At 36.8% G+C, this 24838-nt stretch overlaps 3 protein-coding genes and 1 pseudogene across 3 annotated transcripts; 3 read left to right on the plus strand and 1 right to left on the minus strand.

The window, feature by feature from the left end:
* Window positions 1-483: 483 nt before the first annotated feature.
* Window positions 484-4722, plus strand: LOC107673563 (actin-related protein 2/3 complex subunit 4-like). The gene is made up of 6 exons (XM_016467191.1): window positions 484-634; window positions 1632-1750; window positions 2673-2784; window positions 3419-3514; window positions 3635-3805; window positions 3896-4722. Exons 1-6 carry the CDS (start codon window positions 632-634, stop codon window positions 3899-3901), a joined length of 507 nt encoding a protein of 168 aa, XP_016322677.1. The 5' UTR covers window positions 484-631; the 3' UTR covers window positions 3902-4722.
* A 1752-nt stretch (window positions 4723-6474) lies between these two features.
* On the plus strand, window positions 6475-8673 carry LOC107673561 (myosin heavy chain, fast skeletal muscle-like; annotated as a pseudogene).
* Window positions 8674-10645: 1972 nt separating this feature from the next.
* Window positions 10646-17114, plus strand: LOC107673589 (transmembrane prolyl 4-hydroxylase-like). The gene is made up of 10 exons (XM_016467224.1): window positions 10646-10983; window positions 11239-11614; window positions 11702-11783; window positions 13054-13244; window positions 13405-13501; window positions 13662-13824; window positions 13979-14164; window positions 14637-14727; window positions 14850-14973; window positions 15797-17114. Exons 2-10 carry the CDS (start codon window positions 11264-11266, stop codon window positions 16015-16017), a joined length of 1506 nt encoding a protein of 501 aa, XP_016322710.1. The 5' UTR covers window positions 10646-10983; window positions 11239-11263; the 3' UTR covers window positions 16018-17114.
* Window positions 17115-17481: 367 nt separating this feature from the next.
* slc26a6l1 (solute carrier family 26 member 6, like 1) lies at window positions 17482-23406 on the minus strand. Its single transcript, XM_016467072.1, has 19 exons — window positions 23268-23406; window positions 23048-23187; window positions 22851-22961; window positions 22527-22702; window positions 22201-22365; window positions 21961-22113; window positions 21554-21636; window positions 21196-21343; window positions 21000-21113; window positions 20833-20910; window positions 20602-20697; window positions 20093-20199; window positions 19907-19976; window positions 19584-19676; window positions 18741-18851; window positions 17982-18404; window positions 17847-17901; window positions 17616-17761; window positions 17482-17505 (listed from the first exon to the last, which is right to left on the minus strand). The coding sequence occupies exons 1-19, from the start codon at window positions 23399-23401 to the stop codon at window positions 17482-17484; spliced, it is 2427 nt and encodes an 808-aa protein (XP_016322558.1). The 5' UTR covers window positions 23402-23406.
* Window positions 23407-24838: the final 1432 nt, after the last annotated feature.

Raw genomic sequence — 24838 nt, forward strand, 5'->3', positions numbered from 1 at the left:
GAGTAAAGTGTGCATGCACAAAAATCATAAAATAATCAGGGGTGAAAAGGTAAATACATTTAAAACTAGTTCTGGGATCTAATAATCTGGAGATCTAAACTTTTTTCCTTAAAGCCTTTGACAATTGTATCTTTTAGTGAAGGACTGAGTTACGTACATTTTCCCTTTTCTGCTGTTTTTTTTTTTTATCCCTGCTGAGCTCTTTAAAAACGACCATCATGCAGAATGTGATTCTAAATACGATACAAAAATATTAGGTGGTAAAACAATTAAGAGAAAATAGTAGGCTACTGTATATACAAAAAAAAAAAAAAACAAGTTAAAGTTCTGCTACCGCTACAACTGACAAGAACTTCCTCTTCTACAACTTATTGCACAAATGTCACAAAAGTAAAGTCTACAGTAAGCAATATTGTCAGCGAATTAAGCACTTAATACAGGCATGTTAGCCCATTTCACTATCAATATATTTTTCGACTAGAAACGGCAGGAAAATAAAATTCCGTTAGAATTATACAGTCGTCGCCCCCTACTTGGTGAAAAGTTGGTATCTTCCGATGAATGGCGTTTCTCGCGGAAGTCGCCCGGTGTTTGTAGCACTTCCGTCTTCTGCTCCAGCGGGTACACAGAAATGGTAGGATTGCCTTTCAGCACTTCGGGAAAAATACAAATTGTGTTTTGTTTATATAATCATTATTACATGAATGATAATACTGTTGTGACGCAAAAGTCTGACTCCAGGTGTTTGTTTCTGCGTTGGTGTGGAGTTGCTCAGTCGGCGCGTAGTGCTAAATCACTAACGTTAGCCAACATCCCCACCCATATTCCCCAGTCGCGAGTTGACTGATACTGATTTGACAGTTCAGTGTGTATTAACACTGGCAGCGCTTTGTAATCCAGGGTTTGTGTATTATGGGCAAGACAACTCAAATTGACCTCATTTCATATTGTGCATTAATCGATGGACAGAAAATAATTAACAGACAGCCCTTTATTATTAAATATACTAGTGTTGTGCTACAAATCTTGTCCTTCAGTATTGTTACACCTTTAAATAAACGAGTGTATAAGTGCACATTCTGTCGAGATGGTTGCTGGTTACTTCTGTGTTATTTGCTGTTTGGTTACGCACAACACAGATGAGTGTACAACATTTCTCAGGTGTTATCAGCTATTCAGTACAAATTAACTTGCTTTAGTTATGAAAATTATGTGTACAGGCAACTGTCTGTTGTAGAGTCTAGTTCTATGCAGTGAGCTATTTCTGAATTTCAGACAGCCCACATAATGCTAAACAAGGTCAGTGTTTTAAAAATGCATTATCTTACATGCAGGTTTGCACTTCCTCTATGTCTTGAATTTAAGTTCAGGAAGTGTCGAGCTTCAGACAAGTGCAGTCTATGAAGAGATTAATGATGTTTGCATGTTGACTGAGGCTCTTAATGTGTACAGGGTAGTTTTTCTTTTCTTTGGAGGGCTTGTGTAGGACTCCCAAAAATTCCCCTGCAGGTTCAGGCGTGTGTGAAACACATAGAGTGGAAGTTGTGAGCCGTTTGCTGAGTGCTTGCTTGCTGTAAGATTGCAGATATGGTTCATCATCCTGAGTACTGATTTAGTTTTTGTTTCGTCAGACAGCGACTCTGCGTCCGTACCTGAATGCGGTGCGGGCTACACTGCAGGCAGCTCTCTGTCTGGAAAACTTCTCCTCACAGGTGGTTGAAAGACACAACAAACCAGAGGTTGAAGTCCGGTAAGTGTGTGTGACTGTGTTCGCATGTGTGTTTTATCTGTGTGTAAAAGTTGCATGATAGGTCAGTAGCCTACATGCACACATCTGACTGGTTCAAACTTAACATGAATGTTTTAAAATGTTTGCAATATGATTTGGCCATAGATAGTTTGAAAGAAAGTACAAGCGCAGTATACAGTCAAACCTGCCATTTCAGTATATTGTTCAAACTTTCATTTCAGCTTTTAAAGAAATAGTGGACATATGAGAATTTCTAATGTTTTACTCGTGCGCATCTGGGGTTTAGTTTAATATTAAGTTTTTGGTTTACTCCTGGTGATTATTCCAAGGTCCAATGACATAATGAGACCCCTGTTAGTGTTGTTGTTGTTTGCAAAAACTTTTTTCATTAGATAAAGCATAAATAACATGTAAATATTAAATGAAAAGCTTCAAATTTAAATGAAAATGAGAAATGTTGCCTTGACACTGACAGTATAAAATTAGTAAAACAAAAACTAACACTTGCATAACAAAATTAATAGTTAAATTAATTCAAACTTATTAATTATTAAAATGTAATTATTAAAAATGATTAAAACTGAAGATGTAGAAATAAAAGCCAATCAAAATAATAATAAATTCTATAGTAGTATAAAAAAAAATAATGCTGACCCTTGCATTTGTATCTGTATCTGTAAAATGGAATGTATCTGTTAGAATGATAGTATGTCAGTTATTTATATTTATTGAACTGAAACCTGATTTCATGTTTATGGTATTGCGGCAGATTTTAGGCCACTTGATCGTGATTCAGCATGCCGTTTTATAACCATTTGTGGTGCATACAGCAATAGACACTAAGCTTATTTATACTGCATAGTATGCAGAATGCCAGTGTGTTTGTGTATTCTTTACTGTGTTTGTCTAATCGTCTCAACAGGAGCAGTAAGGAGCTGTTGCTTCAGCCTGTTGTGATCAGTAGGAATGATAAAGAGAAGGTTCTAATAGAAGGTTCCATCAACTCTGTGCGAGTCAGCATTGCTGTCAAACAGGTAAGCACACTCGTTGTTTTACCCTAAACTCACTCTTGCTATCCTTTCTGAGATGGGTTTTGAAATGTTGTTATAGACTGAATACAGAAAATGCTACTAATAATACAAAAAGAGAAGTATTGTGGTGGAGAGGAGACAAGTGAGGGAGGTTGGTTTCAATCTGACTCATTAATATCAACACATGCTGTCCACTGAACACTGTAAGCCAGTGGTTCTCAACCAGGGCCCTACTTAGGGGCCTCCGCAAACTTCCAAGAGGGCCGCAGGATTTAAATGAATAAATTATTATTAATATATATTAAAATGCGCTAAAGTATAATAATAAAAACCCCCACAAACAATCAAGATGGATCTGTTTTTGATTAGTTTAATATCAAAATTGGAAAACAAGCAGTTATCTTATAATTACAGCAGAAATACCAAGAATATCTTAGCCTTTATTGGTGGAGGGGTCCTTCGAATATTGTGATGGTGATTGTGGGCCCTTTAGGTCACAAAGGTTGAGAACCACGGCGGTTAGCCAGCAGTATGTGATTTATGTTTCAATAGAACAAGCTAAGAATCCAGTCTGATGGTTTGTTTCTGTCTTTAATGGTCTGTGATTGGATGATGCGCCTCAACTTGTCCATTGAAGGCTGATGAGATTGAAAAGATCCTGTGTCACAAGTTCATGCGCTTCATGATGATGAGAGCTGAGAACTTCTTCATCCTGCGAAGAAAAGCAGTGGAGGTGAGGGAGAGCGGAGGAACGTTCTATTTTTAGTGCATTTTGATTTCTTGCTAACAGAAATCTTCAGGTCTTGTGAAATATGATATTTTAACAGCGAATAACCCTCATTTCTTTTGTCAGGGATATGACATCAGTTTCCTCATTACTAACTTCCACACAGAACAAATGTACAAGCATAAGTTAGTGGACTTTGTCATCCATTTTATGGAGGAGATTGATAAGGAAGTCAGTGAGATGAAACTGTCTGTCAACGCCAGGGCTCGCATAGTTGCAGAGGAGTTCCTCAAAAATGTGAGTGTCTCTGTAGTATGATTTCATAGAAAGAAAATGTCACTGTCACACCAACAACCTCTTACTCTATATTCTGTTCGTGCTCAACAGTTTTAGGAAATTTTCAGTACACCTTCTGCTGGCTGCAATACCTGTGTCACCTTGGTCGCCACCGGAAAAAAACGATGGAGAGCTGTGGGGCCAGTGAGGAAGTAGTTAAGGTGCGATTTGTTTCCTGGACCTCCAGCAAAGGTGGAACAGCTGGATCCAGAGGGTGCCGTCTGTCACAGGAATGAATTCAGAGTATTGCAGTATTGTAACTCGAGAGCAAAGTAATGGTTTTCACAGACAGGCACGGTACTTCTTTTGTTGTTCTGTTTTATTCTTTGTTTGACTTTTTTGCCCCTCTATCTCTTTTTTAACTTTTGCTAATGGCCTAATTTTGTTTTAAAAGTATTTTGTTTCTTCACACTCTGCGATTCCAGTTGTGTATTCTGTCTCTCTTCATCTTATCCCAAATAATCCCTTTGTTATTATTTAGTAGTAGTAAAGCGCTCACAACGTTGCAATATTCTGAATATGCCTCAGCTTTCCCTCGTGCTCATTAATATTAATGAGAATGTACTGTACATGTTAAAAAGGATGGACTCATTTTACCTCTGCCTTTCTAACAAACCTTAAAATCAGGGTGGGTTTATATAAATGAAACCTCATTGATACTCATGAGCACAAAGGAAAAATGTTCCGTGTCCAATAATTTAAACAGTTTGTTTTGTCAGTGTTTTTTTATAGATATGTATACTGTGTTCAAATGACCATTTTTCATGTTTAGATTTGATATTAAAAAAACCTCACGCTGGTGCACATTGATCTTACAAACCATATCAGTCATGCCAAAATAATGATGATAATTCTAAATAAATCCCTTTTATTGCTTGTATTGTGTTGTTTATTGTGGGAATGACAGGTCTTGGTTGTGGTAAGTTTAGCTTCTGTACATTTTGAATGTTAAAGTATGTACAATACAGTGATAGCCCATATTTGAAGAGCTTGAGAATGGTCAGTAACTATTTGATATGCAGCACCCTGTATTTGCAATAATTTGATATGCAGCACCATCATGATATTTGGGAAAGAAGACATTTCATATCATCACAAGATATTCAAATAGTAGATACAATGTAATCTATATAGACAGAAGGGAGAAGTTTTTTATTTTTAGTTGTTTGTCCCTACAATGGAGGTCAGACCTTTCTTCTGTGTCGCATGATTTGTAAAAACTACCATATGTTAGTATTCTAATTAAGGTTTTAAAAAATTGGTGTTATTATAATTAAAGTTTTTTTAATTTAGATTTATTTTAAATTTATTTAAAAGTGAATATTATTTATTTATAGCACAGACTTTGGGAGAATACGAAATCTTTATTAATGTATATAATACAGATTATCATTTGACTAATATTTTGAAGCAGAGTTGGCAATACTTTTTAAGTACTGTCATTTAGTTTTATGTTTTCTCTTTTTGTAGTATAGCAAAGAATTTATAGCAATCTCATGTTTTCACAACTTTTCCCTCCTTTTTATAATTAAAATGAGATAATAAAAAATAAAGTACTCACCTATCTGTTCTCCCTTCAGGCTGTTGTATATTGTGTTGTTTTTGAAGGGCAGCTGCTTGAGTGTATCTATATTTGTACTTAATCCTTATAAGACGATAATATGAAATATCATTTATCCCTTTTTATTGAGATGAGCTCACCGTTGTGGGTAACCTTGAGAATTTTTACAGCACTTTCCCCTTTTACAGAGCCCCTATCTTGTTTCCCATCCCAAGGAAACTGAGTGGAATTGGTATAAATCATTTGATCTCATGTTGAAATGGCATGCAGTTCTTTGACAACCACAAGAGATGGGTTAAGAAATAAAGCTGGCAGTGATGAAAATGCCCTTGTTTCACCATAAAAATACAGACCTTTAAAAAAAAAAAAGTCAAATAATTATATTCAGATCACATAAGTGTAATAACTATTGTGTTCAAACACTTGATGGGAAAATGCAAATGCTCATTTGCCTCGAATTTCATACCCCAAAGCCATATCTGAGATGAAGAAATGAAATCAATACATTAGCAGCTTATGGTCACTTTTACATCCTGACTGTGTGCTCAATTGTTCATGCATCTCATTTCAAAATTGAAATTTCATGTCTTTTATCAAATGTATGTTTGGAAGGAATTTGCAACAGTATACATGTGACATTTGCAGGCTCCCCCTCAGCTAAAGAGAAGTCCCACAGCGCCAAGGAACATTGTTAAGATTGAATTGACACGATTGACACCACTGCAGTGCTATATATTTTAATAGAGTGGATACATTTTATTATAGAGCATCAAGGTTCTCACATGATTCTAATGTTATTGTTACATGAGTTTTCTATAATTTTCATTAAAAAAAATTTAAATATGCATGTTCGCAATGTTTAAAGCTTCAATACGTCTTTGATATGCAACCCTCCGGACTGTTTTGAAAATGTGGAAATATTGGAACCAAACTGCAATACTCTGTCCAAAATCACTTTAGATTTATCATCAGATAAAAATAATATTCCAGAGAGAGATGCGGAATTGAGGGCAGTCCAAACACCAAATAGAGAGAGAGAGTTTTGCTGACTGAACACATTGTGCTCTATAAAACAAGAAGTCGAGTGTGAAGCTATTGACTGGGGCTGACTTCAAGTAGGTGAGTCAAACTGAAAATGAGTTAGTCTGCATGCAAAAAGATTGATCAAGTTTGTTACATTTATTCTGTGTGCATAAATAAAATTCATCATAAATGTGCTTAATGAAGGAATGTCTTTTTTTATAGATTTCTCACATCATTTGTCCAACTTCTACTGACTGGAGGCAAAAGGAGGTAAAAATCTATTAGGCTATGACCTCATGAAACAATATTCATCATTTATATTATATGCAGTAATGTTTTGTATTACCACTTACTATTTCAATGATCAATATCCTTAATGTTATTGATGTTTGGTCTATTTGTCCAGTGAAGTGGCGCCATGAGTGGGGATGCAGAAATGGAGTGTTTTGGCCCGGCGGCCATTTACCTCCGGAAGCCAGAAAGGGAGAGAATTGAGGCTCAGAACACACCGTTTGATGCCAAGACAGCATACCTTGTGACAGACCAACAGGAGATGTGCCTCAAAGGGGTGCTAGCCAGCAGAGAGGGTGGCAAAGCCACTGTCAAAACGCTGTGCGGAAAAGTAAGTTGAGAAGTTTACAACCAAGTAACAATAGAAATAAATATTAGTTATATTAGTAATATAGTTATATTATATAATATAGTATATAGTATATATTAGAATATTAGTATTATTAACCCCAAGAAGAAATTGGAAGCAGATCTTATTCAGATTCAAGGTGAGATGGAAGATGTAGTCCAGGAAGCACGCAATGCTGAAGAGAAGGCAAAGAAAGCAGTAACTGATGTGAGTAAAAACTGTCAACTACTGATTTGCACATTTTTATTAACCAAAGAAACTGAATTCTGAGTAAAACATTATTGCAGGCCGCCATGATGGCAGAAGAGCTGAAGAAAGAGCAGGATACAAGTGCTCATCTTGAGAGGATGAAGAAGAACCTGGAAGTTACAGTCAAAGACCTGCAGCACCGTCTCGATGAGGCTGAGAGTCTGGCCTTGAAGGGTGGAAAGAATGGAAACTGGAAGCTAGGGTATGTGGCTATACACATAGTACATGAAATTTTTAGAGACTTAACATTGGCTAATTTTGCAGATGAATGATGACATAAGTATAATTAATGTTTTAAAAACAGGGTGGAGGGACTGAATTATTCAACGCACTGAAGAAGGCCTTGAGCTGAAATGTTTGTGTTTTGTCCTGCTGGTGATACATGTAAAATAAAAGGTTAAAAGAAGACTATTTTTGTGAATGCGAATCATGGTTTCATATACGAAGTAATTAAACAGATTGACGCATCAAAATAAAGTATTAAGTGACGAAAGAGCGTGGTGCAAATGGCTTTGTGGAATATACGCATGGAATATATATTCACATATTTTATCACAAGCATAAAGTCAGGAATAACATCAATTATAATCCGTGTTTCAGGTTCGTGAGCTGGAGGGCGAAGTTGAAGCGGAGCAGAGACGCAGTGCTGAAGCGGTGAAAGGTGTCCGCAAATATGAAAGAAGAGTGAAGGAACTGACTTATCAGGTACTTCATCAAACAAAAATATGTATGTAGGTATGATAGATGGTCTAATTAAGGCATTACATTTTTCTGATGCAGACTGAAGAAGATAAGAATATTATCAGACTGCAAGACCTTGTGGACAAACTTCAACTGAAAGTCAAGGCCTACAAGAGACAGAGTGAAGATGAGTAATTTTAAAGTTTGATGAGTGGTGTGCAACAATATTCTGGATATGATGACCCTAAACAAGTGTTATTTCATTGACAGGAGGAACAGGCCAACAGTCACCTGACCCGGTTCAGAAAGGTGCAGCATGAGCTGGAGGAAGCCCAGGAGAGAGCTGACATTGCTGAGTCCCAGGTCAACAAGCTGAGAGCTAAAAGCCGTGAATTCGGGAGGGTAAATAACACACTTTTATTTAGTTCTTTATTTGTGCTCAAGCAATTTGTTATCCATACAAAAAATGTGCATGCATAGGCTAAACCTTGTAAACAAAATCTACAATATTAAACATTATTAAAAAGTACAGTATTGTGCTCATTTCGATAATGCTTCACTTTATTATTTGATTATTTTCATTTGTTTACAGGGTAAAGAGGCCAAGGAATGAACCTTTTGAAAAGAGAGTGCAGAGAAACAAGAACTAATATAATGTGAAATCTTTGTAACATGTCCACAAAAACCAGTAACTAATAAAAAAAAAAGCTGTTCATCTGAGGTGTCTTTGTGTTTTGTTTTTCTTGGTTACATTTGTATAGCCTACACTCTTAAAAATAAAGGTGCTTCAAAAGGTTCTTCAAGCGATGCCATAGAAGAACCATTTTTGGTTCCACAAAGAACCATTCAGATGAAGAACAGAGACGTGACCTTCAAGGACAACACTTTTATTAACAATCAGTACTGAAAGCTCTGAGTAAGCGATTAACTTCACATTTATAACCATCTAAAAAGAGATAAACTCAATTTTAAGATGTCTAGACTCCCAAGTCAAATATTAAAATTGTAACCCACAATTCCTGTATGCAAGATCAACCAAGCCTGCGGGAAGAAAAAGAAGTCACTGGGCCAGAGACCCACAACCTGTTGTAACCACTCAGCAATCCTTTACATCACTCAATAATTATACATAAATATGATCACTATAACAAACCTAACCATCTAACGCAAACACATACCTCTGCCGTAATCCAAAAGTAGACTAGAAACGCTGCATAATAGAGTGGAATAGAAACCCTGCGTGATACGGCTCGGCGTCCGGAACTTGCATAATATTACACACAGTCAACGCGCTCACACTCTTGCATCAGGGGGTTATCTCTCTGCAATTAACATAGAATAAACCATAACAAAAACAAAAACGTCCTTATACAAGCTCTTACAGCATGTGCCATGCTCATACCTCGCTATAGCGCTTCAGTGTCACAACACCGGAAGGAGATGGAAAGGATAAAACGTCGGGAAATTACGCAACCTGCCAACCTTTGCGAAATAAATACCTATGCCCCACCCCGTACACCATCCTTATTATCCACTCGGTCACATATGGCATCGTGAAGCACCTTTATTTTTAAGAGTGTATATGGTATTTAAAACATAACTGGTTACATCCATATCCATGTGTGCATTCATCTGATTAAAAAAATAAATAAAAACATGCTAGTCCTACATGATTCCAACAAAATGTATTTTTGAGGCAGTCCAGATCTATAGATACAAATACCTTGGTCATAGCACATCCCAACCTTATGCTAAATGGAAACATTTACTGAAAGACGTATAATCCTTCTGTAGAAATACCTACTGAGAAAAACAGTTGTTTAATACCTGCAAAACGATGACAGAGTTAAGTTAGCCATTACTTACCTTAAAACCCACATTAGCATCCAGCAAATGATTCACATAATCCACAAGCCACATCGACAGAATTCTCTCAAAAAGACTTTAAAAGGCTGCACCAAATATTAGAAAAGAAACACACTTTGTAGGGAACCCTTATCAATAAACATTTTTTTTTTTTAATTGAACTCCTTATTTTATTCAATCTCTCCTCTAGATACGATATCTATGACCACTAGGGGTTGCTATGCGCTACTTCTCGCTCTAAGCTGCAGTACAAACATTCCCTCGAGTCGGTTCTTTTGAGTACTTCATTTCAAAGAAAGAACAGGTTCAAAAAACCGATTCGCGATGGACGTCACGTAGTCCCGTGACGTAAACGGTGAACATATTATTGCTACTAAATAATTAATTTACATTACTTGGTTTTTGTGCAGTGTATACTTGTTGAGTCAAGTTTTTATGCGTGTTAATAAAACTGCCACACAATCAATTTGTAAACATATTTCCAGTATTTTGTAACATTCTGCTATTCGACTAATTTTCTTTTCACCTTATTAATCAAAACCACTGTTCACTCCAAATGTTTTATACTAGCTAACTCATTGGTTACAAATCGTCCATCGTTCAGTCCGACTCATCAACGGATCGTTCTGGGCTGCGTTTCCTAAAGCATCAAAAGGACGACCAAGGCTTACGATGCTGTTGGGAAACGCAGCCCAGATCAGTTGTGGTCCGTGTACCTGTTCAATCGACTCCTTAAAAGATTCGATTCCAAAGAACGGCTCATTAGAAAATCGGACGTCGCCACCGCGGGAGAGGAGCGGTGCATTGGAGATGCAGCAGATGTCAGGTCAGGGGAATGGCGTCCCTCGAAAGTCCAGTCAGCTGCACGTTCACTTCGAGATGCACAACTAAGGAAGCTGGCAGATAAATTCTAATCATTATAAGCATACAATAAAAGACTCATTTACAAGGATTTTGAAGAGAATTAATTTCAAAATGGTGCGTCGGCGTAGCCGCTCGCAGGAGACAAGAAGCTGCGCAGTTGCTATAATCACGCGTTTCGATGTAAACAAGAGAGTGAATGTTGACAACTGGAAGTGCCGAGTAAGCCAGAGAGTGTGATGCTACCACAAGCCGGAGGTACGCTATTACTGACTAAATAAAATGTCTTTATACGCAAGTGTTAGGTGCGCGGGTGTTATCGAGCATATTTTGCTATCTGTTCGTGTAACGTTAGTTAATAAGCTTGTTACAAAAGTAGCCTTTTTAGCAGGTTAGCCAGTCAGCTAACTTCCTCTTCTGGGTGACGTCTGTTTTAATGCGGGTCAAATACCAGCGATGGCTCGTGTCATAATATTCTTTTGAAAACAGATTTAAATAGTGTATTTTAAACAGATCAATAAAAGTCTCGTCTGTCGAAATGATGGAACCCCAGGACAATATTGAGGAGGATGACACCGCTGCATCACCATCATCATCATCACCGCCAACGCGATCTCTGCCCCGTCAGCGCGTCTCTCTGCAGAAGAGCAGCGTGTGTTCTCGCTCCTACTTCATGGTGGTGATGGTTTTTTTCCACGTTTATATAATCAATGTCATTGCACTTCTGCTCTATGTTCATTATAATAACGGCTCTAACGCGATAACGGCAAACCGCGATTTTACAAGCAGAGACAACAGTCATAAAGATACCGGAGCGTCTAATCCGCAGACCCCTGCAGACTCGGGCTTCCCTCGAAATATGCATCTTCCTCGCATTGAAGGAATACGGGTAAAGAGTATAAGATGGTTTGGAGCTCTGTGAGTACTGTCATGTTCTTTGGTCTTCCAAAAACTACAAAGTCTTTTTAATTTTTAGGTGGGCCATGTCCAAAAAGTGTCACTGGTGCCAGGGAAAGTCCATGAGATGAAGACACTCAGTCTAAAGCCCCTTCTGTTTGGTAAAGACATGTTGCTGGAAAGGAATAGTTCACCCAAAAAATAAAAACGTCATTCATGTTGTTCATAACCTGTATGATTTTCTTTTCATGAAAGGTGATATTTAGCAGATGGTCCATAGTTTTTTTTTTAATAGAGCAATAGTAATATTTATCCATAGTTACTCTTAACTAGATAACTGTAAAGCTTTAACTATCATTTTAATTCTAAGAGAATAGTGACGTCCACACCACAGGTATAACAATAACAGCAGAAAGAAACTTTATCTTTGGAATGGAATCTTTTGCAGATTGATTTTTCCAGCTGATGAACTACATAAACATTGATGGCCAATCAGAATAGAAAAGAGCTTGAGCATTTAAAACAGCAGACGGCTTAACTGCAAGTGCATGCTTATAATAAACTAAATGTACAGTATATCATACCATTGGTGTGGATGCTTATATAGTTATTTTTCTTGGTGTGAAAGAACCTTAATAAAGCTTATAATGTTCTATTTTCAGACTGTTCCTTCGCCCCTGTGTGAAACAATTCAATGTAACAATTTACATCCACAAAAATGCACTGATTTCATTTAGGGCTGCGCGATTATGACAAAAATCATAATTGTCGATTATTCCCTTGAAATTGTAATTGCGATTATTAATTACGATTATCACAATTTACATTGAATGATGTTTATATTATTGTTTGATGCAACTGCATGCCGTATTTTTATATGAAAATAAACAAGCTGAAAACACTATAACTGAAAAACCTTTAGTGCTTTTCTATAGTATTAAGCCTCAAATGTCAACTATACATCAGATTGGGTTCTTCTTTAAATTATAAAAAAATAAAAATATGAATGGTATTATAATGTTATACTAAAACTAAAATTCAAATAATGGGAAAAACCCTTAAGATAACATGTAGAAATAAAAAAACGCATCTTAAGCACGCAGAATAACATAAGTGGACTTTGAACGATTAATTGCCGCTTTGAACGATTATGTAATTGTGGCATCCATAATTGTAATCGCGATTAGAAATTTGATTAATTGTGCAGCCCTAATTTCATTAATAAAAATGTTTAATTCATTATTCCCAGTAAGCGCAAACATGAATGAAAATCATAAACGGGTATCTTTGAGGTCATTTCTATTTTTGGGTGATCTGTTGAAATGAAAACTTAAGTTCCTTGTTGAGGGATGCATTGTTTGTTGTGTTTTTGTGTTTGTTGATTCCTTCATCTGCATGAAACATAATTCTGACTGTGTGCGTTTGCTGCAGAGATCCCTCAGTTTCTGTCAGAGGAGGAGTGTGGTGTAGTTGTGCATCTGGCTCAGCTGAAGGGTTTGATGGAGAGTCAGGTTATGGTCCCTGAAGGTCAAGAGGAGCTTAATCAGCAGCTCAACCTCAGTCCTGAGGAAATCTTCAATTTCCTTGACCTCAACCAAGATGGCCAGCTGCAACCACATGAGGTCTGTTGGCAGACGTCAATGTCTGTTAAGCCTTGGTTTTGCAGTTTGGCAAGGCTGAGAAAATGTAATGTGTGGCTATATCTTGTGTTTATCTCTGTTTGAGTTTGTTCATTTACTTTATGTGTAATCTGTAACTTGATTGCCGTATTTTCTGGTGTAGATATTGACACACTCTCGAGTGAGAGATGGAATCTGGTTAACTTCTGAGAACCTTAAGGAAATCTATGATGGCCTAAAGGTTGATCAGGATGGAAATGGTAAAGACCGAAGCTGGAGCTCTTATTTGAACGTTGCAGCTTAACTGTAGATATCACATAAGAGGACACTTAAAAGATTCAAAGATCATAGATCACCAATACTTGCTATATTTGAGTGCCCATATGTATGTTTTGAGTATATATGTCTCTTTTGACGCAGGTCTCTTAAATTTAGAGGAGTTTAGGCATCTGAAAAGTGATGCCTTTCAGCGATTTCTGCTACAGCGTGGGGTGGAGAGGAGCCAGCTGGTGAGGAACAGCAGACACACCTGGCTCTACCAGGGTCAGGGAGCACATCAGGTTCTTCAAGACCTCCGCAAAAGGTGTCCACCAATTTCCTAATTTGCTCTCCTGTTGTTCACATATCAAGTGTGCTGACATACAGCTTTTCAAAATCCACTTATGTGCTTTCTTCCTGTATCTCCTCCCATCCATCCTTCTCGGTTTGTATTAATGCTATATCTCCTGTCTTTCAAGAGTCACTCGTTTAACACGACTACCATCCTCACTGGTGGAGTTAAGTGAACCTCTACAAGTGGTGCGTTATGAGCAGGGTGGCCATTACCACGCTCATCATGACAGTGGGCCAGTGTACCCTGAAACAGCCTGCACACACACTCGCCTCGCTGCCAATACCACCTCCCCATTCCAGACGTCCTGCAGGTAAGACAAAGAGATTAAGATTAAATTAAATAATATATAAGCAATGTCACACAAACAAAAATGTATATACAACAACAGCATGATTATGAGTGTGATATTGTTTATATCATGTAATGTTAAAGGGGTCATATGATGTTGCTAAAAAGAACATTATTTTGTGTATTTGGTGTAATGAAATGTGTTTATGCGGTTTAAGTTTCAAAAAACACATTATTTTCCACATACTGTACATTATTGTTTCTCCTCTATGCCCCGCCTTTCTGAAACGCGTCGATTTTTACAAAGCTCATCGTTTTCTGAAAAGCAAGGTGTGTTGTGATTGGCCAGCTATTCAGTGCATTGTGATTGGCTGAATACCTCAAACGTGTGACGGAAATGTTACGCCCCTTACCATACTGTGATGCCGTAATATAAATTTCAGGCAAAATTTGGTTCATTTTCTCCCCCTAAGTAGTTTTTTTTTTTTTTGCAGGTATATCACAGTTCTGTTTTACCTTAATAATGTAGAAGAAGGGGGGGAGACCACCTTTCCAGTGGCAGATAATAGGACTTACGAAGAAGCGGTGTGTCCTATTGAATAAAGCATCTTTACATGTGTATTTGTGACTCAAATGCAATAATTTTGCACAATTTTAAGGACATGCGACAGACGATAATTGGGTGCATGTATCCGTGTGTTTCCCAGTCACTGATACAGAATGATGTGGATCTGTTGGACACCAGGAAACATTGTGATAAAGGCAACCTGAGAGTGAAGCCCATTAAGGGGACGGCAGTTTTCTGGTACAACTATCTCTCCGATGGTAGAGGTAATTGATATAACTTATCGGCTATTTTGTAATACATTGTTTTATTGTTAAAATCATTTTCAGTAATTGAAGTGAAGCCGAATTAAAATATTAATATTAGGGAAGAAACTTGAAAAATAGACAAAAATTCGAAATAAGCCGAAGTTCTAAAACTATAAAAACAAGTTATATAGAAATATTTAATAATTAGTTAATAAAAAATGACAAAAGCACATAAAAATTACAAAAACTTAAATTACAAAAATGAAAGCTAATTCAAAATATGAATAAATATTAAAATAGTATACAAGTAATACTAAAATAACACTGTTTTGGAATAAAGTTATGTGAAACATAATGGTATTGTAATATAAATCCATAAATGCTATCTACCTAATCATTGTTTGATACAAGAAAACGTCATGCTGTGATATAAAAATGTTTCTGAAAAGTGTTACTCAGCTTAACTGAATTATGAATTTGTGATAAATAACAAACATTTAGTACTATAGATACAGCAGAGTACAGAAGCACGACTTTTCTAATTTAACTTTTCTTTCCATTACAAATTGAATTATTACCACATCTTAAGTGAAAAAATCTAATTTCAGAATGTCTCAGTTCCCATTTTCTTTAATGATAGCAGCATTCAAGCTGGTAACTCCACAACTTTGTCCAAAGTCTATAAATCCATCTACAGCATGATTTAAGAAGGATCCAGAGAGCATCTTGTGGAGTTACATTTGGTCTTAAATTTCTTGAAATGTAATTTTACTGTAGTCTCACACTTTTTGATTGACCCCACTGTGAGAAGTGACTGTGATCTAGAAAATGCCCTCTGTAGGTTGGGTTGGTGAACAGGACGAGTATTCTCTTCATGGTGGTTGTGTGGTGACACGAGGGACTAAGTGGGTTGCCAATAATTGGATCAATGTCGATCCAGACTACCAGCGGCAGGCACGCTACCAACAGTTTGTTTCTCAACAACAAGAGACACAAGAGCAAGAAGAACTCATTTCAGAACTGAACTCAGACCAGCACATAGAAAGACACCAAGACCTATAAATACATACATAAATCCAGGTACAACAATGCACATATATACACATTCACTTCTGTGTTACAATCTATAAATAGTCATTCACTTCCTCTTTCACACACACATCCAGACACACAGTTCATTGCCTCTGCATCACTCATACACCCTGAAGCACTGACCTCGTACCAACAAACACAAAAATACACTCGTCCTTTGTACTGTATATTTGGTTTGCTCTTTCCGAAATACATGCAATTGCACACTGTAGAAATGTAGCCCTACCAAAATGTCCTCATTTTCAGACCTGAATGAGCTTTACTCAACCTCCAGTGGTCCCAGTGTTGGAGCTGGAACTTTTGTTGGGTTGGATTCAGGGATAAGCAGCCTGAGATTTATGCAATTGTGAAAGACAATGCTACTGTTACTAATGTAGATATTTGAAGGCATTATTATTTATGTTTTCATGGGAATGCAGCCATATTCGACAGCTCTGTTTACATACAGAATGACACTCTACTGTACCTTCCAAAGGCTGTACACACCGCAGCTAATTGTTAATGCAGTGATAGTAAATAGAAGTGCATACGAGATGTGTAGCTCTTCCCTGTACATGTTTTGACTTGCAGCAAATAAACCACTGTCGGTGTAAAAGCAAACTTCACAATTGCTGGAGGATGTAGTGTGTACTAGCCAAAGAGTGTGGAAAAAAATGTAATCGCTTTCTACTGAAGTGACATTTACACTGACATCTAAATCACCGAACACTTGAGGAAAGTTATCTGCAGGGACACTGTATTGACTAATTCTGTCAATGGACTACAGGTTAGTTTAATTATAACTATTAACAAAAAATGATTACGTTTTAACCTATGTAACATCTAGTCAGCTTCCATCTCTGCCAGGATGTTTCCTACACTTACTTCCTCTCAGATGTTCTTGAAAAGAAGCATGTAAAACTTGGACAATCTGTATGATTTGTTTGGATTTCAATCATTTATTTTGTAATGTTTTTTCTTTGTTAATTACAGTGCATCCAAAGACTGACTGAGGTTAACTTATTTTATTTATTTGTTGGATTGTTGCTGTTAAAATGCACAGAATCACTTTGTCAAATAAATTAAACTGACCAATCAGAGATTGTTTTCTTTAAAACAAACAACCAATCTAACATTGCATTTTCTATTTTAACATTTGTCATTTTGCAAACAAATTCTCATAAAATGTTATCTGCATAATTCACAAAAGTAATTATCTGTATAATTCACAAAAATCCTTTACTAGTTAAAAAAAAAAATAATTAAACATTAAATAAATTTAAAGGCCTGCTTTATAATCAAATGAGAAGAAAGAAGTAACAGACATGTTTCATTAGTGTCAACTCCTGAGCCAAACTCTATTTGGAACTTCATGAAGAGGTTTCGTTTTTTTATATAGCTTTAATAAAATCGAAAGGGCTTGTAGAAGAAAAAGAAGAAATCAGATGACTTCTATCATAGTCGGGTCCCACTCATATCCTAAAATGAGAAGTTTAAAATCATGTATACTGTATATTCCACAATAATTCCATGTACTGTATACTGTATGAGAATGTAATATTAGAGAATACATATATTGGTGAACCTACCAGAGCATTCTCATAGCTGTGGACGATCTCAGCTCCCCGATGTTTGAGACAATACAGAACTGCATCATGCACAGTAGCAAAGACACGTCCTTCAGTAATGACATCAGAGAAGAAGCCACCACGTTCAAGCTGTTCCACCACCAGTGCTTGGGTGAAAACAGCATAGCCCAGATATTTCCCAATCATTCACTAAATGAAACATTCTGAAACAGTTCACTGTAACACTCTTACCTTGACAGCCTGCCAAGTAGATATCCACGCCAATCTCGCCAAAATCATGGAATATCTACAGTAAGAGATGGTGATGAGAGCTCGGTTGCAATGCACAGTCACTTTTCTCTGTGGGACTTTTGAATTACTACTTACATTCCTTAAGGTCTTAATGGCAACTGTATCAATAAAGTTAGCAGTAGAGAAATCCAAGATGATGGAATGGATGTCCCAGGTCCACTTCCCCAGGGATCCCAGAGAAACCTTCTCCAGGTCCCGGCTTAAAGTGTCCTCGCTGCTGGAGTCCAGAGTGGTGGTGTCCCCATCATGCAGATCTGACACTGACCCCAGGGTGGCAGTGTCAGGGTCAGTGCCCTTAAGGTACATCCAGGTGTGATGGCCATCAGATGTCCTCACTGTCTCAGGTATTATAAACACTGTACTGTTTTCCCGTTCTCTCCAGCCAAGCTCGACCTCTCTGTGTATGTCTCCATTCGTTTCCTTCAACTGCCCTGCTTCTTCTTCCACTGAAAATACAGCTTTTTTGGATCGCTGAGAGGCTTCCCTGAAAGCTCTTTTCTGTAAAGGAAAAATTTAATTATGATTACATGTTAAGTTGGTGTGATACTATAATATACACAGCACATATATAATAAATACAATATGAGATTTCACTAAGCTTATTAGAATGCATTATGGGACCACCTTTTCCACAATAATTTGGACAAAATGAGGTATCTGATCTCTGCAACTCACTAGATTTTTGGAACAAAGCATAATAGTACAGAATTGGGCCTAGCTCATGCTAATGGAGCAGTAATATCATGAATATTCTATAGCATATATGCTATATATAATATAGCAATATTATATAGCATATAATAACCATGAAAACTATTAGCAAAGATCATCTACCTGTCTTTTAGCCTCTCTTCGGGCTCTTCGCTCTGCTCGCCTCTCTCTCCGTCTCTGCTTGGCCTCCTGCCTGCGCTTATAGGTGAGCATTTTCCCGATGTCCAGGCCACTCTGCATAAACAACGGCAATTGATATGCATTAGCAAAAATAATATAGGTAGAGAGTGGTTCTCAACTAAATGCCCCCATTGTCCACAACAATATTCAAAGGTCCCCTAGACATAGTTTTGTTTTCAAAACTTATTTTAATCTACGGCAACTCGTTTCTGTAAATAAAAAGAAATATGAATGAATTATGCATTTATATAGCGCTTTCTTATAGGCAATTTGGCCAGAATATATAATAATAATTAAAATAAAAACGTTGGCATTCCATACAGTTTACATTTCAGAAATCCAGAAGTTTTATTTCTTTTACTCACAATTTGTACATGACAAAATATTTGAGAGCATGACACAACTAGTAAAATGTATATTCATTATAAAAATGCCAATGGTATGTTAACATTTTATTCATTTACATTATTTTTATAGAAAAAGTCTAGAAAATATACTTTTACAATTGACTACCTCATATATCCAGGTTTTTCAACCTTCAAGTGAAGTCTCTTCAAAGGAAACAAACCATTTTAAGGGGTAATTTAAAAAAATATATTATTATTTGAAATTGTTTTTGTTTAGTTTAATACTTGTTTTGTCTTATTATAAATAACGTTGTCACCTTTTGGATGGAATGCCCCTTTGTGGGCCCCGGCCCCTGACTGAAAACCACTGTTATAAGACATTCCAGCGTACTGAAAATATATACTTTATGGTTACCAAGTTCAAATTAAAAATATTTACCTTTTTTTTAAGGGCCTCAAGATAAAGTTCAGCATTAGCGAAATACATGGTGGCAGAAGAGTGAAATATGGTGATACCTTGTACCTCCCTCACCTGCAAAACACAAAGCACATTTGTGATAGATCTGCTTAGGTAGATACATTGATTAAAAAAGGGATAGGGGTAATGAAGGCTAGTTTGCTTTTAAAACTGTCCTGGAGTTACAGTGGTAGTTAAATAAACTTAACTAATAATTATTATGCAAATCATTAAAAATGGTGCACAGTTCAACATTCCAGTGCAGTCCTGTCTGCTAAATGGATAAATATCAATGTAAATCTCACCTCCTTGTGTGTCTCCATATCTAGATACAGCTCAGTGCCAGGGAGGTGTCCCAGCAGTGAGTAACTGGGCCTGAGAGACAGAAAGAAGTCATGCGATAAGGTCAGACATGATGCAGTAAGAGAATAGAGCAGATGACAGTAGTGAGAAACACTGCCGAAAGATTAGAAGTAGGGAAAGACTCCAACCGTTGAGTTCTGAAGATAACAGTGAGCAGAGCAAAACCCATTGAGGCACCCAGACCCATATCCAAATTAAAGAGCACAGTGGACACATATGTCACCAACCATATCAACTACAAACACAAAAACAGAGCACAGAAATGAATAAATACACTAACAAACCAGCAATCATGGAAACTATCAACAGAATTAAATATTAGTGATGCTTGACTATGCGAAAGTCATCAGCACAATGTCTGTTCTATATTTTTTTAATCACATTGCTATGTGATGTTATTATTATGGTCTTTTTTCCAGACATTTTATGATCCTCCAGGCAAAGTTTAATGACTTGGAAAATGAAAAACACACCCCCTCTTTAAGGTATGCAATCTATCTTCAAAACTATAATGCTGCAAGACAAGTTATGCTCCAAAGTTTAATTCTTTGTATAAGAGGTTCGGATGAATCTCAGTAAGCACCACTAAATACTTGAAGCTGAAAAAAATACCTTTTATGACTTTAGCATAACTTACCAGATCAATCTTGCTACTACGCCATAGTGTGACTATGTCGTAGTACTGCTTAAACATTCCCTTCAGATTCACAAATACAATGGCAGCAAGAACTGCCTAGACAGACACACAAAGAATGTAAATTGTAGTCACACTTTATTCATGGCTCATACCAAAATAATTAATCTAAATAAAGCACAAATAGATTGGCAATCTGACTAACAGACCTCTCAGAGGTTTGTTGGCACATACCTTGGGCAGCTCTTGAAAAAGTGAGCCTAACTTTAATACTGTCACCAGTACTATTACACCAGACACTACTCCAGCGATCTAATAAAACAACACGATGTGATGAACAAACATAGATGTATAAATGAATGCATTCATAGAGTTGCATTTAAAAAGTGCATTTGTCTTGCCTGTGTCTTGCCTCCTGTGCTTTCTTGAATGAGACTGCGAGACATTGAAGAACAAACGGAAAAACACTGGAAAAATCCTCCAACTGTATTACTGAGACCCAAAGCCACCAGCTCCTACAACACAGTGAGAGAAAGACAGATCAGCTGTGCATTGACATTATCTGTTTATCCATATGTGTTATTCTGATTTACCCACCTGGTTGCTGTCTACTTTGTAACCATGTTTGAGAGCAAAGGTTTTGCCCAAAGAAATAGAAATTGCATAACCAACAATGGCCATGGCAAAAGCGTCCAACACCACCTCAGAAAAGACACTGGCGTTTGGAATGCTGGGAGGCTGAAGTCTGAGAAGAAACATCAGAATTACCACAATAATGCACGTGTTATAAAAAAACATCATGGTCATAGAACCATTTCTGCAATATTTTATGATATATAACTTGATTTGAAGAAAATTTGACTAGTGGTGCTTGTCATGACATTGCCTTCCGAAGCACCATTAAAAAAAAACTTTTTATTAAAAAAAACAACATATTTTAGATGTGAAAACTCACCCACTTGGGATCTCACCAACGACTGATATCTTATAGGTTTCATTCAGCCGAGTGTAGAATGATATTACTGTCGCCACTACAATCTAGCATAGAAACATACACATTTCATGAGCTAAGGATAAAATGATGTTAATAATTCCTGTGTAGTAAATGAGAAGCCACACTAGCTGCAATTAGTTATTGCTAGGAATTATATGATGCAAACACTATAATGAAGAGAGTTCAAATGCTGACTACACAGATTAATAACAGAGAGGGCATTAAGGCCATGCACTACTGATAGATACAGAAAGATTTAATGAATCCTATAAAACAAAAATAGTACAATTTATGGATAGGACTGAATCAAACAATGAAAAAGAAAAGCAGACGGTATTTAAAATGGTAATTTCTCATTGATTACGTACAGTGCACAGCTCCACTGGAATAGGCACCAGTAGTTTTTGCCTGAGCGCAGTGTTAAGCTCTTTGGCAGTGATGAGAATCACAATGGACACAACACTGGCCAGCAGAGTTGGGAGATGAGTCTCTGGCAACAGCATAAACAAGTCTGCTAAAGTCTGCACAGAGAAATTACAGAGAATTAATGCTTACGTCTATATGCATTGAGGCATGCACATCCAATGCATGAATTTGATTGTACTCACATAGACAATAGACAGCGGTCCACTGAAGCGCTTAGGTGAGACTCCAAGGATGTACTTTAACTGGGCTACTACAGCATGAGCAGAGGCAGCTGTGGTATAACCTCTGACCAAGGGCTCTGAGAGATACGTACCAACAAACCCAAACTGCACCAAGCCTAATACAACCTATGAGTGAGAATGCAAGATTGTATTTAACTGAGACAATAAACTGAGACATTGTAATTCAAGTTATTTAAATGGACCTCTGTATACAGTATAATGCTGTGGGTTGAGGTATATACATTTTTGTGTGTAAGCATCAGTCTGTGTTTATATGTGTTTATCACCTGAATAAGTCCTCCCAGTACAGTGGCTGCAGCAGCAACCTGCACTCTGTAGAAGTCTCTAGATATAATATCCACCTCCTCGGTCACATTAGTGCCATTGTAAATAAGGAAATCTGAATCGGGGGCCAGTCTCTCTGTCACACTGCCAATCATAATACTGAGGATGGTAAATGTGCCTATGCGAACACAAACACATAAATACAAGTCAAAGCATTATGACTTGACAATTCAAACAAAATTTATACAGAAAACAATGCATTTTGACTAAATCAAATCAACTGAGGTTAACAAGTTTCAGCAGTGTTCAAAGATAAATGATCTCACCTATAGATATGTGTCTGGAGGTCCCAAAAATAAAATAAATTAACGGAGAATAGAGGGATGTGTAGAGTCCAAATACTGGAGGCAACGAGGCTAGCAAAGCATAGGCCATTCCTAAAACACACAAACACAATATTTTAAACACCCACAAATTAAGATTATATTGTGGGTCATTAAAAAGTACAGAAACATGCTTTCACCTTGTGGAAGGTGCATGATGCCCACACTGATGCCAGAGATAAGGTCTGGCATGCCATAATCCCAGATGGAGTAACGGGGCAACCAGGACAGAACAGGCAAGAAACCAACTATGCTATGTTTCAGTCTGGGTGTAGAACAGCTGGTATAGAAAGTAAGGAAAAATAAACATAGTTTGAAATTTCTTTCAAACAAACCTTTGCTTTAATGGCTGTATCCTACCTGAGTGATTTCTTCAGCCGATGAGAGATGGGAAGGTTGATCTGGGAAGGGTCCATTCTCTGAGATCGCTCTTTCAGCCTCTGTTCATCTATAATCTCTCTCTGTACATGATACTCTGTATGTCCTGAGTCCATTTTCTCTATTTTGTGCTATATAGCTACTATGAATAGTCTTTGTCAAGACTTAATTACAAACCACAAAATTACACTGACCTCAGTCTCGATAAAACTTCATAAGACTTTCTGTCATAAGCCATCTATGATTTACCTCTAAACCTGTGAGGGTTATTTAAAAGGGAACATAACAGGGTTAGTTTGTATTAAAAAGAGGCTGTGCTTTCTAACAATAATTAACTTAAGAACAAGTTATAGCATATAATCATTTAAATAGATATGTACAATTTCAGAAGAGTTAAATAAGTAAAATAAGCAAACAAAAATATTGCCAATGTGCATGTCATTATAGGAAAAATATAAGTGTAACAAACTGATAATTCTATCTTTCAACTGATAGTTCTATATTTAACTCTTTCAACTGTCTTATTTTAGTGCAAATGCTGACTCAGACTTTCCTCTCTTGTTCATTAGTCGCTAGGTTTTGAACTGATGAACTGCAATGGAAAGTTTTTTTGTTACGGTAGAATTTTCCATTGTGTTGTGCTGCATATTATGAATTGATGACTTTAAAAAAATGATAGGAAGAGATGTTTTGACGTCATTCATCCTGTAACTTTGCAACTCATGAAGTGGTCCTTAAAAGGGCTTAAAATAAATGGGATGGTTTGTACAGGGAGGGCTAAAGGTTTAACATCTCTCCTCTGTGGTTAATATATGAATTAATAATTGAGTAGACTAAAGTTTAGGCCTCTGTAACAATTACACTTATGTTCCTATTTTTATATTCACAAATAAACATTGGGGAGCTAGGAGCTACAACAAGAAATCAGTTTGTTTGGAGTTATCATAGTTTGGGCTCAGGGGAGAATTTGTACACACACACACACACACACACACACACACAAAAAACTCTTTAAAAGTCTTTACATCCCAAAAATAAACAAATATATAAATAAATGTCACATGTTGGAATAAACATGGCACATTGTAGAGTTCAAAGGCAAATTTACAAAAAAAAAACTATTATTTACTTAAAAATAAATTAAATGTGTGTTTAATATTGTGCAATATTAAGAAATATTAATTAAATCTCATAGTTCTGCTTCATCAATAAAAAGATAATACTTATATTCAGAAATAGCTATAATTGCATCAAAAGTAATGGTTAAGCTGCATTAAGGAACAAATGCTTACACATAGATCATAGATTGTGTAGTCACTTTAAGAGCATGATGGGGTGAAATTTGACCTCAGCTCTCATGTACTGAGGGCCTTTCCCCGATTTCATGCCAGAAATACCAAAACATAAGCATTGCAAAGACACTAAGCAAAATGACAACAGATATACATAAAAAAAACTTCTAGACATGCTGTAAAATCAAGTAATGTTCGGTGTTCAAGAATACTTGTTGAATGTTTTTCTTGTTTCCCCCCTTCGGTAGTTTGACGAATCAT

This window comes from Sinocyclocheilus anshuiensis, unplaced genomic scaffold (assembly GCF_001515605.1).
Source record: "Sinocyclocheilus anshuiensis isolate Anshui unplaced genomic scaffold, SAMN03320099.WGS_v1.1 scaffold44, whole genome shotgun sequence".
In the NCBI taxonomy this organism is placed as follows: domain Eukaryota; kingdom Metazoa; phylum Chordata; class Actinopteri; order Cypriniformes; family Cyprinidae; genus Sinocyclocheilus; species Sinocyclocheilus anshuiensis.

Excerpts from the sequence above, each read along its gene's own strand:
- LOC107673563 (XM_016467191.1), top strand. Across the intron at positions 1,751-2,672 it reads AAACCAGAGGTTGAAGTCCG|GAGCAGTAAGGAGCTGTTGC; the intron begins GTAAGTGTGTGT and ends TCGTCTCAACAG. Across the intron at positions 2,785-3,418 it reads TCAGCATTGCTGTCAAACAG|GCTGATGAGATTGAAAAGAT; the intron begins GTAAGCACACTC and ends TGTCCATTGAAG.
- LOC107673589 (XM_016467224.1), top strand. The coding sequence starts at position 11,264 with ATGATGGAACCCCAGGACAATATTGAGGAGGATGACACCGCTGCATCA. Across the intron at positions 13,502-13,661 it reads GGTTGATCAGGATGGAAATG|GTCTCTTAAATTTAGAGGAG; the intron begins GTAAAGACCGAA and ends CTTTTGACGCAG. Across the intron at positions 14,165-14,636 it reads CCATTCCAGACGTCCTGCAG|GTATATCACAGTTCTGTTTT; the intron begins GTAAGACAAAGA and ends TTTTTTTTGCAG.
- slc26a6l1 (XM_016467072.1), bottom strand. The coding sequence starts at position 23,401 with ATGGACTCAGGACATACAGAGTATCATGTACAGAGAGAGATTATAGAT. Across the intron at positions 20,200-20,601 it reads GTAGTAGCAAGATTGATCTG|TTGATATGGTTGGTGACATA; the intron begins GTAAGTTATGCT and ends TTGTGTTTGTAG. Across the intron at positions 17,762-17,846 it reads CTACTTGGCAGGCTGTCAAG|CACTGGTGGTGGAACAGCTT; the intron begins GTAAGAGTGTTA and ends TTTTCACCCAAG.